General features: G+C 37.2%; 1 protein-coding gene across 3 annotated transcripts in view; it reads right to left on the bottom strand.

Moving 5' to 3' along the window:
* Znf654 (zinc finger protein 654) overlaps nt 1–21,082 on the bottom strand; it is an 84,248-nt gene that overhangs the window by 17,752 nt on the left and 45,414 nt on the right. The window contains exons 3-6 of one of the 3 annotated variants that reach the window (XM_029563161.1): nt 18,951–19,032; nt 4,246–4,381; nt 1,198–1,400; nt 669–808 (exon numbers count right to left, since the gene is read on the bottom strand). In XM_029563161.1, the coding sequence (XP_029419021.1) occupies nt 669–808; nt 1,198–1,400; nt 4,246–4,381; nt 18,951–19,032 (561 nt within the window). Of the gene's footprint in view, nt 1–668; nt 809–1,197; nt 1,401–4,245; nt 4,382–18,950; nt 19,033–21,082 lie in introns of those variants that run through there. The other 2 variants (XM_029563162.1, XM_029563163.1) reach the window with 2 other exon arrangements.

Raw genomic sequence — 21,082 nt, 5'->3', positions numbered from 1 at the left:
TGTGTGTGTGTGTGTGTGTGTGTGTGTGTGTGTGTGTCCTTGAGGAAAGGAAGCAGATAGAATTTTTTATAATTACATTCCTGAGTTCACCTAATATCTCCAAAAGGATAGGTACTGCTATCATGTTGTAAGTTTCACAATGCATGGTAACTTGCTATCATATATCTTAACAACTTGTAAATCATTTCTTAAAAGCTCATGTTCTATTTCAAACAACTGTTTCATTGTAAAAGATATTTTAACATTTAATTGAACAATTAGTGGTACAGATCATTTATTTTTTAGATCTCTAAGTGTACTTTTTTCCCCCCACAATTCATTTTTTTAAAAGGTAGTTGAGGGAGCTGCAGAGATGGATCAGTGTTTAAGAGTGTGTACTACCATTGCAAATGAATTCAGTTCCTTCCTAATTCCATTCCCAGCAACCACATGGGGCAGCTCACAACTGCCTGTAACTGTAGCTCCACAGAATCCAACTGTCTTTCCTGGACTTCATGGGCATCTAAACTCATATGTACCACCACCCCTCCCCACATACACATAATTTGAAAGTAATTTTTTTAAAGTAGTTGAAATACTTTGACACAATTCTGAAGAAAATATAAAGCCCAAACTCTGTTGATCAGTTCATCATTTTACATTTCAGCTTCTGCATCAGGAACACTTACCATATGTAGTACATGTCCCCATTCTGGAGCTGTGGAATAAGAAAGGATTCACAGAGTTGTAAGGCTAACAAAGTCTTGCCTTCTTTTTCAGTGTTACAGATGATATCAATTCCACTCTTACAGTCCGTTTTCAACAAATGCTATAAGAAAAAGGAAGAATGGGTTCCTATTGTTGAAAATGTCTAAAAATCTAGTTGTAGTTAGTGTTTTAACACTTGGATGTACTAACAGATTTCTAGTTTTCTTCTTTGAGGAAAATTATAAATTGCGCTGAAATATTTTCATGTTCTCATAGTTTCAAAAAAAGTTATTTTTCTATGTCACTAAAAATTTAATAATTATTTTAATTTTACCATTTGTTAATATCAAATTCTGATTAATTCACATGAACTTAAACAATGGTGCCACAAGAGAACAGATCTAGATAATGTAATCTCTAAATCTTTAGTAAAACTGCAAAAGAAACTTAACGACATGCTTTTGGGGGGTAAAGTTAAAATGGGAATAGGCAAAAAGTCTCAAACAATACCTCTTGGAATAGCTGATCTTCTACAGGTGACATAAACAGACACGTGAAGAGAGCTTGATGGAAGTACAAGTCTTTACTGATTTCTGGGTGATTGATACAAGACTTAATAAGAGCCATTGCTTCAGGTATGCGTTCACAAGCAATTAGGTATCGGGCACGTAGTTCAAAGAACAGTGGATTTTCAGAACTTAAATATCTGTTCACTATATTAAAAAGAAAAAATTATCACTCTCAAAAATTATTTAAATTTAAAATATCCTAATTAGATTAATCATATCTGTTAAATTAAATAACATATTCCTTAGTAAAACTTTATTTTTGAAAAGAATATTCAGCTAGCTATTAGCTAGAAAAATAAAAATAAGAGATACATCAAAACAGTACTCAAGAAATAAATACTAGATGATTTCTTCTAAAAAGTAGAAACACAACTAAAACTCTAAAAGGGAAAAATGAAATTTTCTTCTTTCAGTTCCTTTTTAAAATGTTTCAAGTAGCAAGTTCAATATGCCTTTTTAGTCTAAAGTTACAAACTTGTCTTATGGCCCAATATTTTATTGTAAGCTTAAAAGACTGAATCCTAAATTAGCTATTAAAAGCATATTAAATCAGATCAACTGTAGAGAAATGTAATCTAAATGAATGGAAAGGTTGAATCAAAAGATGTTTTATTATATCTTAAAATCAACCCAAAATTGTGCCAAAAGGTCTCCTTATAATATGCTTTCACATATTACTAAGGATTACTAATTTATACTTACTATACAAACAAACTTAATTATTTAAGTTTATTTAGGCCTAACAACAACCTTACGGCAAATATTAATTATGCTATCTGTTTTACAGATCACAAAACTGAGTATCAGAGAGATTAAATGTATAAGTGACAGAGACAGAACTGGAACCTCTATTTTATGATTTTTAAATCCAAAAGTTTTTTGATTACTTACATATGTTTCACTACTGCCTACAGAAGTGTTTATTAATAATGTTTTTATTTTGACTTAATCATCTGCCTTACAATTTTGTTTAGAATGTATGATAAGCAAACACTTAAAGAGTTCATACAAAAATCAATTTCCATCTGGTCTTTACCCTAATGATCACTAAATAGAGAAGTGTCATCAACAGTAATAAGCCTCCACAGCAGCTTTTCCCTAAGTGAGGAATGCTAATATAGTTCTAAAGGGGAATATTATTTTAATGGATTCCGAGTCTAAAGGCCATCATCAGCTTTTGTACCAGCTAACAGTTCTATTCTAGTTCCTTCTCAAAGAAGCCTAAACTTTCTTCTCTCCTTCCCTTTTGTTTTTGGTCTTTTTGAGACAGGTTCTCCCTGTAGCTCCAGCTGCCTAGAACTCACTCTGCAGACAAGGCTGGCCTCAAACTCACAGAGGATCTGCCTGGCTCTGCCTCCCGAGTGCTGGGATTAAAGGTGGCCCCACCACGCCCAGCATTTTTTTTTTTAAAGTTATTGTTAATGTTGATGGGAGGGGGGGTGCAATTGTCATGGCATGCTTGCAGAGGTCAAAGGACATCTTTTAGGAGTGGGTCCTCTCCTTCCACTGTGGGATCCAGGGACTGAACTCAGTCATCCGCTTTGTGAAGCAAGGGCCTTTACCTGCTGAGTCCATCTCATCAGCCCCTGCCTTCCATCTGTAGCTTTCTTTATAGCACCCTAATCTCTGGCCACATTTCCCAGTTTCCTTTCATATGACCCTTATCTTTCCTATACTTGGCTCTATAATTTGCCTCAATAAAGCTAAGTCTTCCTCCTCAGTTCCATCTCCCTCTTAGATTTTTTTTCTTTTAAGTACTTTCCAAGACTCACACATCAAGCAGCAGATTCCTTTGTATCCTTTGGCTTCTGCACACCATTTTCATATAAACCTATATCCTTTCTTGTTCCACTTCCCATTCTATCTGATACCACTTTGCACTACTTCTCCTAGGTCTTACCTCTTTGTCCTCTCACTATTTGTAGCTCCACACTTTCTCTAGTGCTGGTTTGAACTTACACATGGCATCAACACTCCTTCTCCACTTAACCACCCATTCCCCTCTTAGTGCAAATGGAAATATCCTAACCTGCCCAGCAGCACACTCTAGAGTATAAAGTCTTTCTCGTAAGACCAAGGTCTGCCTGGTTCCCAAGTTCAAAGAGCTTGTCTTTTCTTTGGCTTTCTTATAGCTGTACTTCATAAACCCCACCCTTTCAAAATAGTTTCCACATTTTTGTGCTTATGAACTACGGTTGAGATTAAATTCTAAGTTTTCGTGATCCAATATATTCTGGGGCTCAGGACATTTTAATAATATCGGAAACCAAAGGATTAACTAGATAGAAGCAGCTGACAGAGCCTTTTGCATCAGTAACAAATTTTGGCTCAAAAGGATCCACTGTAGATCTGTTTGGCAGGAGCTGATATCAAAGGATCAAGGTAGTGAAGAGATGAAACAAAACTTGACTTTTATTCATAAAGTGTGGAAAATATTGTTCTACAATTTTGGAATTGAAATTTACTTATTCATGTAATTACCACACTCATTCATCATGTGATCATTCATTCAATCAAGTGTCTGTATTAAGCAATTATATGCACTAGAGGACTAGACTAACTAGTAGAAGATAGACACTGTAGTATATATACCACAGTAATGAGGGACAAGTAATTCAGAGTTCCAGCCTTTGCAGGATGACTTCTATGCAACAGAGATGCCATGTATTTTTTTTTTTAATTAAAGGAGAGTTTTAGAGTTTTCTTTGTAAGAAAAGAAAAAAGGTACTTCTAAACAAATTTAAAAAATATGAATGAAGGGACAAAAACAAACTTCTTGTAAGTAACACCCACTATTAAAAGAAATGTATCAAGTCTAGTGTCAAAAAGCACTTTGAGCCAATTTAGAATAACAAACATTCTCCATCTGAAACTATTACTCCATTATTCTATATTATAAAATTAAAAAGAATGACCACTGCTGCTCTAGTTAGGAAACACTGTGTCTGGTTCTCACAAATAGTGTTGGGTTTTCAGTCTCCTGAAGTACCTATCTCCTGAGATGCTGGTTGGGCTTTAAGAACAGCTTGCAACACTGGATCTTCCCAAGGGCCACCATCTCTAATGATTCGAGTCACCAGTTCCAGATTCACATTTCCATATCTGCGGAGGTGATTCTGGCATTCCTAGGAGAGAAAAATCATTTTGGCTTTGTGAATTTAAAAGGGTTAAAGCTAAACTTGATCATCATTGTCAATAAAGTGACTGATGGCCACATGACAGTTACTAAATTATAAAAGAGGAAAGGGTACCATTGCAACCTAAGTAGGGTGATGAAATCCCATTAGTAACAAATAGGCTTTAATGCCAAATGTTACATACTATGTACATAACCGGACTGAGAAAAATCCCATTAAAATAGGAATAAAATGTAATCAAGGTGAAAAACTCACAGGTGAATCACTAATACTGAAAGAGCCAGGTTGCAAGTAACTGAAAATTAAATGTCCAGTTAAATTGACATAACAATAGTAGGGAAAACCTTACAGGGGAGGCGCTGATCAGAATGCACAGACACAGACTGGCAGGAGACATAGATTCCTTGCTGTGCCCTGAATTTCTTCCAAATCTAAGTTGTGAGAGAAGGCTGGGAAATAGAAAATTCCACTTCCATTTGTTGGGTACTTAGATTTGTGGTTTGGGGATGAAGAAAGAAGAGACTGAGGAAATATATCAAGTTTATGATATGAATAATTTTCATTAGGTTTTAGATAAAGATGTATTGGTAAAATAAATAGAAACTGGTAAGCAATTTTCATCTTCCAGTGTTTTTTATTCAAATATATACAATGCTGTTTTTCTTTTTTTTAATTTTTCTTTTCTTTTTTTGGCTTTTTGAGACAGGGTCTCTCTGTAGCCCCAGCTGGCCTAGCCTATGTAGATTAGGCTGGCTTTGACCTCACAAAGATCCACCTGCCTCTCCCTCCTGAGTACCGGGATCAATGGCTTGTGCCACAACTTCTAGCGTTTAAAACATCTTCTCTATCTTTCATTATATTAAGAAATTTGGGGGCTAAAGAGGTGGCTCTTGCATTAGACCTGGGTTCAATTCCCAGCACCCACATGGCAGCTAACAATAGTTCATAACTTCAGTTCCAGGGGAATTAGATGCCCTGTTTTGACCTCTGTGGGCACTGAATGACACAGGTGTACTTGTTCACATACAGGCAACACACTCATACACATGAAAATAAAATAATAATATTAAAAAAGAAATTTGTAAAAGTTGCTAGTTTACTGATTTTGATTTTCATAAATTTTATATATTTAGATTTAGATAATTTGTTTACTTGTTGGGTTATTCTTCTTGGTTTAGTCTATGCTGTTTTTATTTTTTTAAAGAAAATTCAGTCTTAGAGTTTAAAAAAATGAAGTAATGAACTAAAGGTGGGAAATTTACTTTAAAAATATTAAACTTAGCCTGATTCCTTAAGAAAAAATAAGACACTGAAACCAGCAATGCTTGAATGTTGACTATTATCTGCATATCCAGTTAAAATATAAGCAATTGCCTGAATTTTTTTTCTGTACTCACACACACACACAAAATTCAGACATTAAAAACTTAGTATCATATAAATAACTGCTGCTTCTGGATTTTAAAATCTGTTAAATTTTTTACTTATGAGTCATCAAGTCACACATGCACAATGGCTGTTACTTTGCCTGTATTAAATTATCATAACCTTCCATCATTTGAACATACCACTTTAAACTGAAAAATGTTTTCTAAACACAGGAAGAAGAAATTTAAAAACAGAAAAAAGTCAGACAGGATCTCCCTATCCCCAAGGCTGGTCTCAAGTTGCCAATCTTCCCACCTCAGGCTCCCATGTAGCAGGAAGCACAGAAGTTCACCACCACACCAAAGAATCAAATTTTTATTTTAAAAAATGTGTATTTTTTTTTTCACCATGATCAAGTCAACTTTATTCCAGAGATGCAGGAATGGTTCAATATATGCAAGTCAATAAACATCATAAATCTTATAAATAGAAGCAAAGACAAAACCACATCATCTCAATAGATGCAGAGAAGGCTTTTGACAAAATTCAGCATACATTTATGTTAAAAGTTCTAGAGGGAATTGGACTAGAGGAAACATACCTCAACATAATTAAAGCCATATATACAACAAACCCACAGCCAGTATCATTTTAAATGGAAAAAAACTGGAAGCATTCCCATTAAAATCAGGAACCAGATAGGATGTCCACTATCTCCATTCCTTTTCAATTTAAACTTGAAACTCTTGCTAGAGCAAGACAAGAGAAGGAAATTAAAGGAGTACTAATTGGAAAATAAGAGGTAAAATTATCCCTTCTTGCAGACGATATGATACTATACCTGAGAGCCTAAAAATTCCACCAGAAAACTCCTAGAACTAATCAGCACTTTTAGTAAAGTGACAGGTTACAAAATTAATCTACAAAAGTCAGTAGCCTTTCTATATACCAATAGCAAGCAATTGGAGAAAGAGTACAGGGATTTTTAAATTTTATGTTGTATAGGTGTTGTCTGCATGTAGGTAGGTGCACTTATGTCCTGCAATGCGCACAGAGGTCAGAAGAGGGCATCAATACCCTGGAACTAAAGTTAAGACAGTTGTTAGTTGCCATGTGTGTGCTGGGACTCAAACCTGGGTCCTCTGCAAAAGTAGCCAGTGCTCTTAACCACTGAACCACCTCTCCAGCCCCTAAATAATCAAATTTTAAGAAAAAAGAATAGGGGCTGGAAAGATGGCTCAGTGGTTAAGAGCACTAGCAGCTCTTCCAGAGAACCTAGGTCAGGTTTTCAGCACCCACTAGGTGGCTAACAACTACCTGTAATTCTATTTCCAAAGACACCAATGCCCTCTTCTAGCCTCCATGGGCTACAACACAGGTGCACCTACATACAGCCAAAACACTCATGCACATAGAATAACAATCAATCCAAAAAAATGTTTTAAAAAGAAACGATTCCTTTAAATAAGTCAAAGCATCACTAAGTTTAAACATTAGGAAAGTAAGTTTCTCAGTAAATGTTATTTAAGGCTATCTCCAAATTAAAAAAAAACAAAAACAAAAACCCAAGCAAACAAAATCTGTAACAATGGGCAAGTTAGTTAACCTCTCTGTATTCCACCAGTTAATTCTGTAGTGTGGCTACTAAAAAAACCCTACATCATAGGTTTGCTGTGAGAACTAATAATAAACGACATTTAAAGATGCTTGGTATACTGTCTGGCACAAAACAGCATTCTAGAACATTCATTCATTCATTCATTCATTCATTATTTTGGTCTTTTTGAGACAGGGTCTCCCCGTAGCCCCAGCTGTCCTGGAACTCACTATGTAGACCAGGCTGGCTTTGAACTCACAGAGATCCACCTGCCTCTGCCTCCTGAGTGCTGGGATTAAAGGTGTGTGCCACCTTATTTTTAACGTATATGTATAGAGTTACTTATCAGCTACAATTCACCAACAGTCTCTCACTGAACCTGGAACTCACCTATTGGCTAAACTGGGTGGCCAGTGAGCCCCTAGGATCTGGCTGTTTCCACATCTTCATACTCCCACATTCCATCACTTAAATTATAGGTATGCACTGCCATACCTGGCTTTTATGTGGGTGCTGTGGATCCCAAACTCCACCTTCACGCTTGTTTGCACAACGAGCACTTTATGCTTTAATGCACTGAGCCATTTCTCTAGCCTGAGATTAAACTTTTTTTTTTTTTTTTTTTTTTTTTTTTGTATTTTTGAGACAGAGTCTCCCTGAGCCCCAGCTGACCTGGAACTCGCTATGTAGACCAGGCTGGCCTTTAATTCACAAAGATCCGTCTGCCTCTGCCTCCTGAGTGCTGGGATTAAAAGGCCTGTACCACCACGCCCCAGCCATACACACATAAAATACGGTAATAATCTATGTCAAGAGCTTCATGGTTAACATGATCATAAACTTCAATCCCTATAAGGTAAACAAATCCCTAAATTCTTCTACAAATATCTATTACTGCCCTTAAAATTCAACTACTTCCAAGTCAGCTTATTGAACTTTTCGGCCAATCACATAAGAAATATGATTATCTGGTTACCACCCATATTCTGATAAACTTAGTTCTGTTGCTGATAATCCATTTCTCTAACTGGTTAAGGGCGTATGAGTTATTAATCATATTGCTAATCATTTTGAGGTATTTAGACCTGTACTCAGGCCTCTGTTAAGGTATGCTGCCAGTTTCCTAAGCTTGCTGAAAATAAGAAACTGAGATTTTGTTGAAAAACAGGTTCTCAGTCTCCCCCCTCCCCCGCCACAACCCCCCCACTTAGAGCACCCAAAATTTCTCTGAGAAAGCCCCAACAATCCCACCCTGGGAAAATCTGGGAGAGGGTGTGTGTGTGTGTGTGTGTGTGTGTGTGTGTGTGTGTTAAAGGGATGAGGTCTCATTATGTTTTCTAGTCTGGTGCGAAATTACTAAACCAAACATTCCTATGTCATCCTCCCCACTAGCTAGGATTACAGTATACACCATTACATCTGGTAGGATACATTTTAAACATTACCTTCTACATTTAATGTGTACTCCGTAAGTGTGATTTTTCTGTTGTGTGTGTGTCTGTTTGCACAGCTCTTGGAAACGACTCCTATGAAACCCTGGATAGGTAATAGTAATGAAAAATTTCAATGTGGTTTCTTTTTAAAGACACAGAATGAAAGAAAGTATAAAAATATTTTCTCCTTTTACTATAAATAATGTAATGGCTTTTTGCACGAGAGTTAATCTATCACCTCCAAAGGTAATAAGAAGGCACTTAAAGCACCAGAATTCATAATTATTTTTTCCTAAAGCATGTATACGCATTTTTAAGGATGTTTCTTCAACAATACATTGAGAGGGGCTGGGAAGAGGGCTCAGCAGTTAAGAGCATTGTCTGCTCTTGCAGAAGACCTGGGTTCAGTTCTCAGCACCCATATGGCAACTAACAACTGTCTGTAACTCCGGTTCCAGGGGATCTGATACCCTCTTCTGGCCTCCACGGGTATTACATGTACAGGTGCACTTTTACATACATGCAGGCAAAACACTCATACACATTTAAAAAAACAAAAATATAAAAGAATACATTGAGAGTTACATTAACATAATCCTCTACTTCAGCTGCTTACTATTACTAGGACACATTGCAGTGGGCTAATTATAATTCCCTTAAGTATTTCCTTTCAGTCTTGTGTTTTTGCCAATGGTATCAAGAGAACACCACTCTCTGCATCGCTTTTCTTTCAGAATCCATTGTAAAGTAGGCTTAATGCTTTGTGCAGAAGGGTCTTCTTTCCTAGTCTAGACAGCTGTATTTCAATGTCTGGATCTTTTTACATATTGGTCTGACCCCTTCAGCAGCTTATCATAAGTAGAAATTTAAGGACCTCCCTCCCACCTGCCTATACTCACATACCTTTTACATATCATGAATCCTTTTCTCCAGCCTAGGCTGTCAACAATCCCAAAATTTACCTTTATTTTCTTTACCTGTGCCTTTTTCTCATGTTACTTGGGCTGGATAGCTTTACTGTCAACTTGACACACCTGGATTGAGGAAGCCTCAACTGGGGTATTTCCTTCACTGGACTGGCCTGTGGCCATGTCCATGGGGCACCTTCTTGATTGTTGAGTGATGTGGGAGGGCCCAGCCCACTGTGGGTGGTGCCACCCCTGGGCAGGTGGGCCTGTGTTGCATAAGAAAGCAGGCAGAGCAGGGGCCAGGGAGCAAGTCAGTAAGTGGCATTCCTCTATGGTCTGTGCTGCAGCTCCTGCTTCCAGGTTCTTGCCCTGAGTTCCTACCTTGGACTTCCTAATGAACTGTGACCCAAGAGATATAAACTGAATAAACCCTTTCCTCCCCAAATTGGTTGTGGTCAGAGAGTTTCATCACAGCAATTAAGAAACAAACTAGGACATTACTCTTCTACAAATTTCACAGTCCTAAACTATCCTATAACCACCCCCCCAACCCACAAACATACACCTTTTTCTTGCTATCTTTCTTTATTCCCATTTCTCTTGAGAAGCTTCTACTAGCTACTTCAATTCATGAGAATTACTATCCTTTCAAGTATTAAAAATCTATACAAAACCACTCTTAATTATCATAGTAAGAAGAGGGTTGGGTTTGTCATATGTATTGATACCTTGCCTTCCTAAACAGTTAAAAGCTTATGACTGGGGAGAGGGTACCCTGAGTAAGAGTGCTTCCATGCAAGCAAGAGGACCTGAGTTAGAATCCCCAGCATCCACATTAAAGCCAGCCATGCCTGTAACCCCAGCACTGGGGACAGAGATAAGCAGATCTTGGGAACTCACTGGTCAAGAACTCTAGCCAAAATGGCAAGGTTCAGGTTAAGACACTCTCAAAAAATAAGGTGGAGAGGCAAGAAGAGACCCTATATCCCCCTTTGGCTTTCCCACTGTTACTCACATGTTCATAAACTATACAACATGCTTGCACAAACACATAAAAAACATTAAATTTTCAAACAAAGGAAAGAAAGGTATGAGTGTTGCCTTCATGCAAGTGTATCAGTGTGTACAATGCACTGAGAAGCCAGAAGATGGCATTGGATCCCCTGGAACCAGAGTTGTGAACAATTGTTAGCTGCCATGTGGGTGGCTGGGAACCAAACTTGGGTCCGATGCAAGAGCAGCCAGTGCACTTAATCACTAAGCCATCTCTCCAGCCACTATAAGATTATTTTTAAACAAACACCAAGTACAAACACCTCTCAGGGAGCGATACACAAGTAAAACTAAGCAGAATTAAGATTAGCTATTTAAAATAAATAAATGCTAAAATTTAAATATAATCTTCACAAAATGGCTTAAGAATCTGAATTTAAATTTAACATCAATTATTTTTATTTATTCCCAACACTACATATATAGTAACAGAGATGACAGAGTATATGGGCTCCAGTTGGAGGAGCTATGGGAGGGTGCTATTTGGGGTGGGGGTATAAAGATGATTAAGATTGTTTGGGATGTTCTGTATGAAATACACACACACACAAATCAATAAAAGTGAAGCAAAAAAAAAAGAAATGGTTAGACATCAAAAATAACTTATCTTTCATTTGTTTTTGAAAACATATCAATACTAATTATGACTGAATTGATGGAAAGAATGAAAGTCTGTATCTGTCCAGTAGATCTAAGAGTGTAGTAAAGAATAAAGGGTTCACATTTGGTAATGGAAAAACTTAGGATAGACATGTCAAATTTAGTCAAAACAGAGTTAACAGAGATGGGGAAGACTTTTGAGTACAAGATATAAGGAAAATTTGAAACTGCTCCTTACAAAATGCTTTCTTTTTTTTTTTTCTGGTCTTTTTGAGACAGGGTCTCCCTGTAGCCCCAGCTGTCCTAGAACTCACTATATACAAATTTTTTTTTTAATTTTTTATTTATTTTTATTTTATGTGTATGCATGTATTGCCTGCATGTAGGTAAGTGCACCCCGTGCTGTGCAATGCCCAGAGAGGACAGAAAAGGCTGTTGGATCCCCTGGAACTGGAGTTACAGACGGTTGTTAGCTGCCATGTGGGTGCTGGGGTGGGAACCTGGGTCTTCTACACGAACAGTCAGTGTTCTTAACTGCTGAGCCATCTCTCCAGCCCCCAAAATGCCTTTTATGAGGCAAATGGAGTTGTGCTCTTTTAACTACCATTAAAAAGGTTGTTTTGAATACCAACATGATAACTTTGCTAAACTGAATCTTTGGGAGAAGTTTTCTAAGGAATCTATCTAGAGGCCATGGTCTAATTTCTTTTTAAATTTTAATGGAAACTCTCTAGTTCTAGAATAAATCAGCACCTGCTTCCCCCAATGAAATTGAGTTCCCTTAAAAATTAGGAAAATGCATCTGGCTCCCACTCTCACAGCTACTGCAGTACATTAAGTTCCACAGAGACCGCGCCGGGGCAAGTGAGAGCCGGATGGGCATTGGGCGACTCTGTGCCTTGCTGAGTAAAACAACTAAACGGGAAAGGAGATCCTAAGGAGGTGAAATGTCATCAAATGCATTCTTTGTGCAAACTTGCTGGGAGGAGCACAAGAAGCAGCACCTGACGCTTCCATCAACTTCTCAGAGTTTTCCAAGAAGTGCTCAGAGAGGTGGAAGACCATATCTGCTAAAGAAAAAGGAAAGTTTGAAGACATGGCAAAGGCTGACAAGGCTCATTATGAGAAATGAAAACCTATATCCCTCCTAAAGGGGAAAAAAAAGGAAGTTCAAAGATCCCAATGCACCCAAGAGGCTTCCTTCGGCTTTCTTCTTATTCTGTTCTGAGTATCGCCCCCAAATCAAAGGAGAGCATCTCAGCTTATCTGTTGGTGATGTTGCAAAGAAACTGGGAGAGATGTGGAACACTGCTGCAGATGACAAGCAGCCTTACAAGAAGGCCGCCAAGTGAAGGAGAAATACGAAAAGGATATTTCTGCCTACAGAGCTAAAGGAAAACCTGAGCACAAGAAGGAAGAGGAGAAAGAAGGAAAAGATGATGACGACGAATAAGTTTGTTCTAGTGCAGTTTTTTTTTTCTTGTCTATAAAGCATTTAAACCCCCTGTACACAACTCACGCCTTTTAAAGAAAAGAAAAAAAGTAAGGCTGTGTGCTGGATAGCTTTAGTGTCAACTTGATACACCTGGGTTGAGGGAGCCTCAACTGGGGAATTGCCTCCATTGGACTTGCCTGTGTCCATGTCTGTGGGGTATTTTCTTGATTGTTGAGTGATGCTGGGGGGCCCAGCCCACTGTGGGTGGTGCCACCCCTGGGCAGGTGGGCCTGTGTTGGATAAGAGAGCAAGCTGAGCATGGGCAGGAGAGTAAGGCAGTAAGCAGCGTTCCCCCATGGCCTGTGCTCCAGCCCCTGCTTCCAGGTTCCTGCCCTGAGTTCCTACCTTGGGCTCCCCGATGAACTGTGACCTGGGAGATGTAAGCTGCATAAACCCTTTCCTCCCCAAGTTGGTACTGGTCAAAGAAATGAAGAAACAAACTAAGACAGCTGTGTAAGATTTGTCTTTAAACTGTACAGTGTCTTTTTTTGTATAGTTAACACACTACCGAATGTGTCTTTAGATAGCCCTGTCCTGATGGTATTTTCAATAGCCACTAACCTTGCCTGGTACAGTATGGGCGTTGTAAATCGACATGGAAATTTAAAAGCAGGTTCTTGATGCACAGCACAAATTATTTATAGAAGGGGACGGTAGTTTTTTTCATCTTCAGTTGTCTCTGATGCGGCTTATATGAAAATAATGGTTGTTCTGTTAACTGAATGCCACTCCGTACTTGCAAACAACAAGAACAACAAAAACTGCAGCTGTTTTGTTGACATTCTGAATGCTTCTAAGTAAATATAACTTTTTTATTTTAAAAAAAAATTAGGAAAATATAGATATAGAAAACATACCAGGCATCAGTACTTAGATGTTGCAATGACATTTAAAACAGCACATCCAGAATGGAACTTTCTACATCCTGCTCTTCACCGTATCATCACTCTTCTCTGAAATGATACTATGCAGTTACTTCCACCTAGTCCTTGAAATATATTTGATTCTTCTCCACTATTGTATATACTTTTTTCTCCCACAACTTTTATTTTACTTTCCCAGAATCATTTGACATTAAAAGCATATTCATAATAACTATTAACAAATTCATAAGTTTGTTTCCTCTAGTTAGTCCTATATGTTATATTCTGTAATGATCCTATTTTTAAATTCTGTTTTGATAGGTCCGCATAAAATACATGTAGGTAGTTTGTCTTCCAAGTATTTGGATTATTTATTACTGTTAACTGCTCTCATAAACTATAAGTCTGGGCAGCTGTCTTATTATAACAACTCCCCCCCCCCCCCAAAAAAAACTCCACAGACAATAACAAATTATTCTGGCATTTGTTCCTATAGGAGTTCCTGTTTGGTCTTTCTTCTTTGTGGGAATCCTGTTTGTCCACAGAAATCAATCATTTGTAGGAATTTTCCTTTAGTCTGAAAACTGAAAACTGTTAAGAACACATACCTGAACATAACTATGCATTCTACAATTTTTAGTGCTTGTTTCATGGACTAACTTGACTTTTTCTGAAGTTAATTGCCTTCACATCACTTTTAATTTAGTGGTTTCACCTCCATACAATAACCCATCTCCTTATATTCTTTAGGGTTGTCTCTACAATTTCACAGAAGATACCTTAAATTCAACTTGAGCAAAATAGTACATATTTTTTTTTCACATTTTTAACTGTTACCTTTCCATGAAATTGACGACAAATAGTATTTTTTTCCTCTTTGGTCATCTTTACCAGAATATCTAAACAAAGACCTGTTAAGAGCTGCTTTATTAGTTGATGAGCTGGTACTTATCTAATCCTTCAGAAAGACCAACCAAAGAACAAAGAGAAAAGTTTGTATGTACCACAATTTATTTTGTTAGCTCTATGGTCTATGTAAAAGAGAAGCTTTGGTGTAGAATAATCATTTCTAGAGACTTTCTTACCTCATGAATACACGACTGTATTTCAATTGGATCATGCCTCATTCTCTCTCAATGGAGAGAATGCTCTTATGTAACGCTATATATGTGTTCTTACTGTGGGTAGTTACATTGAGATTCCTGGTTTGGGGGCTCTACTACATGCCTCATGGATTTTTGAGAAATAAGAATGAGTCTGGCCACCAAATCCCCACTATCTGCTAGTTTCTCTAGTCTGTTACTAAATAATGATGATGAAGACAGAGCATACTGTATCTGTCTCTCTCTTGATCTCATGTATCTTCCTATTTCATCACATTCACTCAAGTACTGTCTGGCCCATCCCTGAATTGGGCTTCCTATCTGAGTGCTCGACTTAAGGCATTTATCCTAGTGCCAGCATTCACAATTAATTTTTTCCACATTTTACATTATTTTTGTTATTTCATTTCATACCTAGATTTCTGGATGATGAGGTAAACCACACTGAATGAGAAGTGTATCATCTTATATTGAAATTTAAAAAAGTTATTGGAGCTCAAAGCTAAGATTGAAATTTTTATAAGCTAAGAACAAACATCTGGTAGAGAACAAAGATTTCCCTTGGAATTATGCAGAAGAAAACTTTATAATCAAAGTCCAAAATTTCTACTTGAACAACTCCGAAATTCATGTAAGAACAGAATAAGCATAAGAACTAGCTTTTGGTCTTACTATATATAGTAAGGGACCCTTTACTGGAAAGGCTATTACTACATGCCTTAAGAACAGTGCCAGGAACATTTTGCCAAGAATGATACCAAGCACTTAATTCACTTAGCACATACAATGACTATTTGGCCACTATAATTATTACCCCATTTAACAAGCCTAGGAAACTACCACATAAGTTATGCAGTCTGCACAGCATGAGGTAGTGTAAAGTGGAAAGATGGGATATCTATAGTTTGTAATATGTGAGATTAATAGGGTTGTAGTTGTTTCAGTTTCACTGGACTGAAAAATTCCCTCCTGGAAGAAAAGAAACTTACAAGACTCAAGAAGCTCATGAAACTTACAAGACTAAGGCTATTCCCAGAGGTTTTAGAAGCAGTAAACAATTCCTTGAGAGATGAGAGCTCAGTGGCACTCCTTGCAAGTTGTTCAGATGCTCCAGTGATGTAGCTTCCATGAGCCATACTGGTGCTGGGGTAGGTTTTTCAATGATGCAGCACCTGGAGTCACCCATGCTCTTACAAATAACGCAAAAAAAAAAAAAAAAAAAAAAAGGAAAAGAAAAAAACCTGTCCCATTTAGATCTGAATGGAATTGTTTCTCTGGTCTATAGCTGTTTCTCTATCAGGGGTGAACTGATGCTTACTCATGTCTGTACAGAAAAAAAATCATGCAAAGGGAAAAAAGAAACCTTATTCAAATCCAGCAAGACTGTTAGTCTCTTGCTACTCTCTACATGCTCCAGGGATTAGCACCATTGGTATAACCTAGGAACTTGTTAGAAATGCAGATTGTCAGGTTCCATTTCACAACTACTAGGTCATAATTTGAATTTTAACAAGATTCTCAGGTAATTTTAAGTCCACTAAATATGAGCAACACTGAGTTTGTTCTATTATATGGTAAAAGAAAGAACACAACCTTAAGCTAGTATGACTCTAAAAAAAGATGAACCACTTAGTCAAATAGGAATTTTTACTAGTACAGTATATTAAAAATGGTTCAATTAGATTGTCACTATACTATCAAAGGTCAGTCAAAAGACTGGAGAATTCCCAAGCTTAGGAAATACAAGTTTTTAGGGATGTATACAGGGTAAGACTTCATGTTAGCATTTGCTAGATCTCATCTCAAAGGTCAGAACCCTGAGCAACACCAACAGCAGTAACTCAGTTTAGAGAATGAAGGATGATTCCCCAGGTCGAGATTAAAAGAAAGTAAAAGAAGTAAAACTTGTCCTAAGAGATAGAAGGCACAAGTTACCTGGGTGTAGTAACCCACATCTACAATCCTAATACTTGGAAGGCTGAGGGAAGAGGATTGCTGAACATTCAAGGTCAGCCTAGGCTACATGGTAAATTCTAGGCTCACCTGGACTACATAGTACAAAACAGAACAAAACGAACGACTCAAGTATTTATTCAGAGTAGGAAGAAGTCATCATGGCAGAAGTGGGAAAGAGATTTTTAAGCAACTGGGAATTAAAGGGATAGGCTTTAGAACTAGATATTGAAGGGGATAGAGAAGGATATTAAAACACATACACAGAGACACACACCACCACCACTACCACCACAAAAACACATACAAAATCACAAACTCTCCCTTGATGCTTTTTTTTTCTGGGGAGGGGGGACTAGAGATTATCAATACTGATTATATTCTGCTCATAAGAGAAAAAATAAAGGCTATGTCTCTTCACAAGTATGCTTATATACATTTTAAGTCAAAATTAAAACTTGTTCCTCAATGTCTCCAAACACATAGGTGGTTCCCATTATCCACTCAGTTGACATCTCCGTGACACACTTTCTAACACTGAAATGTTCTTCCCCAGTGCCACTGTGCCAGCCTTCTCTATCCCCTTGCTCCTCCCTGATTTATATCTAGGACATCTGTTGCTTTCTAAAATACTTATAAATGTTTGATTTATTGTCTTTTCTGCTTCTATAATAGAATTAAACTTCCTAACTACAAGGATTTTTTTCTAATTCTGCTTAGTGTCTAGAACATTGTGCAATCTCAATGAATATCTACTGAACAAAAAAGTTCAAGAGCAGATAGCCAAGAACAACGTGTCAAAAAAAAATCAAATGTAAAATTAAAAAGTATTAGATATTTGACTGTATAATCCAAGTAGATTATGACTTTTATGAAAATATGTATTTTGATCTATTTTGTTGACTGTTAAGAAAAAAAAAAGTAGAATGTTGAATGTAATTTACATAATATAGCCAAACTCCTGATTGACCATAGGCTTTTAACACTGCAGCAATCTATGTATGCCATGTTGGAGATCTATCCCTGGAGGTTATCAAAGTATGCTTTGTTCTAATTTGACCCCACAGTAATGCTGAGGAGATGAGAACACATGGGTGAGCTGGAGTACTGTGTGCTACTTTGCAAAATACATGGTAAAAAGATCCAATGTATTTCAGATGAATAGGAGAGGTCATTGAAATCTTTTGTCATTCTGTGTTTATATGCTGCATGTACATGTTCATGTGTATATACAGGTGCATATGGACAGGTGCACGAATGAGTATAGAGGCCAGAGGTAGTGGTGGATGTCTTCCTCAATTGCTCTTTACCTTATTTTTGTGACAGAGACTTTCAGTGAACTGGAGCTCATCAATTCAGCTAGGCTGGATAGCCAGTAAGGTATAGGCATCTACCTGTCTCTGCCTCCCCATTGTTGAAGTTACAGAAGTGTACAGCTATGGCTGGAATTCTTTTATTTCATTTATTAATTTAATTATTGTGTGTATGTGTGTAGGCATGTACATGTCACAGCAGACTGTGGAGGTCAGAAGACAACCCTTCAGAATCTGTTCTCTCCTTCCACCACGTGGGTTCTAGGAATTGAACCCATGTCATCAGGTTGGGAAGCAAGCACCTTTACCCACTGAATCATCTATCTAGCTCCCAGCTTTTTGTTTTTTAACCAGTGCTGGAGGCCAAACTCAGATCCTTATGCTTGTGAGGCAGGCACTTGACCAGCCAAGCCATCTCACCAACCCCCTTTGTCATTCTTGTTGGGATTTATTCTCTTTTTTTACACTATATGCCAAAACAATAGCAACCTTCAGAAGTTTCTGTAAAACAAGAAAATCAGGATATAGCTGAAGGAAAAAGTGATATGGGACAAGTGGCCTACTTCTAGTATGGGCAAGACTGCTTACAGGATAAAGCTCTACACACACACAAACAAAGACTATATGCATACACACATGTGCTTGGAGTCTGTAGGCACAGTAACAGCTCTTGTATAGAATTAGAATTCTGGATATAAACTACTTGGGAACACAGTTAAAAAATGATTTCATAATCCTTCTTTACCTTAAATACTGTCACTGTAAGTAACCATAACAACTTTAAAACAAAATTCTTAGATGACAAGCTATTTTTAGAGCGAAAATAAAAGTGTTTCAAATGTACACAATATCAAGTAGTAAACTGTTTTACCTGAAATGAACCAAGAATATCCTTTAAAGGTTCTTCATAAAATTCATCTCTTCCAAAGAACAGCAGCAACTCAAAGAAACTCCTAGAAAGAAACAATGATAATTTTCATTGCTTTGTGGTTTTGCCCTATTTTAAAAGATTATCAAGTTATAACACCTATCTAGTATTAAATATTTCGCTTAAAATATTTTGTTTTATAAAAAAAAAACTTTATTAAAGGGTTGGGAATGTAGCTTAGCTGGTGAGGTGCTTTCTTAGTATGCACAGCATATAATAAACTGTGATGATGCAAATCTTTAGAGTCCTAGCACGTGGAGGGTGGAGGCAAGTAGATCAGAAGTTTAAGGGCATCCACAACACAAGTGTAAAGCCAGCCTAGACTAAGTGAAATCTTGTCTTTAAAAAAAAAAATCCCCCAAACACAAAAGTAGTGAGGCAAAAGAGGATAAAACATCTGATAGACCACATCTGGTACTATGTGACAATAGGTAGGAGAACAAAGAAACAAAAGATATATGGAGTTTCTTACTGAGGTTTCAGGAGTTTACTGGGAATCTTGTAATGTAGCCTTCATGGATCAGGAGGGAACTCCTATACATATTTTTGTGCACATCAACATACAATAAACTAATAAAAGCAGTTATCTCCCTTTGGTATAAAAAAGCAGAGGTAGGTGGATGTTTGTGAGTTCGAGGCCAGCCTGGTCTACATAGTGAGTTCCAGGACAGCCAGGGCTACAGGGAGACCCTGTCTCAAAAAGACCACACACACACACACACACACACCCGTCTCAAAAAGACACACACACACACATACACACACACACACACACACACACACACACACACACACACAAACAAGGAAGTCAAAGATGAACTGTGAAAAAGGGGAACAAATTGAGGGTATTAGTGGGTGAATATGGTCAAAGTTCGTTATATGCATGTATTAAGATGTCAAGAAAACCCATTATTTTGTACAATTACTATGTACTAATAATTTTTAAGAAGGAAAAAGACAGCAATGTCACATCAATTGGCTCTCCTTTTCACAAAAGATTTCTTTGTAATATGTGATGCTATTTGACAGCAGTTTGCCTATCAAACAGCATAACATACTAAAACATGAATTGGGACTTTTCAAACATTGGAATGGGCTCAGTGGTAGAGCACTTGACTAGCATGTGCAAGGCCTTAGGTTCAATCTCCAGCACCATAGGAGGGGGAAAAAAAATCTGTAGTATTATCAAAACTGGAATTAAACCTCTCAAACCTAATATTATCAAGAGTTTAATTAATATATTAAGTCTTTTGTTGACCTTTTAACAATACTTACAGTATCTTCACCAAAAATAGATTCTGTCTCAAAAACAAAACAAAACACAAAACAAAAAACCCCATTTCTTTCTTTTTCGTTAGAAACAGGGTCTCCCTATGTTACCCAGAGGATGGCCTCAGATTTTTGGGCTCAAGAAATGTCCCTGTGTCAACTTCCCAAATGGCTATAATAGATGCCCAGCACCAGGCCCATCTAAAAAGCACAATCTTTATTCATTCTGAAGAAGTAATTCTTCATATGTTGAAATTTTATCACGAGATTGTAGCAATTCATTCATATCTCCAGGCTCCACGTGCAATTTTAATTTTCTCTTTCCACTGCATCTGCAGTTACTTCCTTTACTAGAGTTCTGAATTCTGAACCCTTTAAAGTCATCCATGAAGATTAGACTCAACTTCTTCCAAAGTCCTGTCAGTGTTCTCTTTTGACATCCCCTATGAACTCTGTTTTTGATGCATCTAGAATGATGAGTCCTTTCCAGGCTTATAATGTAATTTGCAAATATCTATCAGAGGATCACTATCTAAGATAAGCATAGCCTTGCAAAATATAATTCTCAAATGGTAAGACATAAAAGTTTAAGTTGCTCCTAGAATCATAAGCTGCAAAATATATACTATGTTAGTAGGCATGAAAATAATATTCATTCCTATGAACTCTGTTTTTGATGCATCTAGAATGATGAGTCCTTTCCAGGCTTATAATGTAATTTGCAAATATCTATCAGAGGATCACTATCTAAGATAAGCATAGCCTTGCAAAATATAATTCTCAAATGGTAAGACATAAAAGTTTAA

Source organism: Nannospalax galili, unplaced genomic scaffold (assembly GCF_000622305.1).
Source record: "Nannospalax galili isolate Female #2095 unplaced genomic scaffold, S.galili_v1.0 scaffold293, whole genome shotgun sequence".
Classification (NCBI taxonomy): domain Eukaryota; kingdom Metazoa; phylum Chordata; class Mammalia; order Rodentia; family Spalacidae; genus Nannospalax; species Nannospalax galili.
This window is presented reverse-complemented; position numbering and strand designations above follow the sequence as displayed.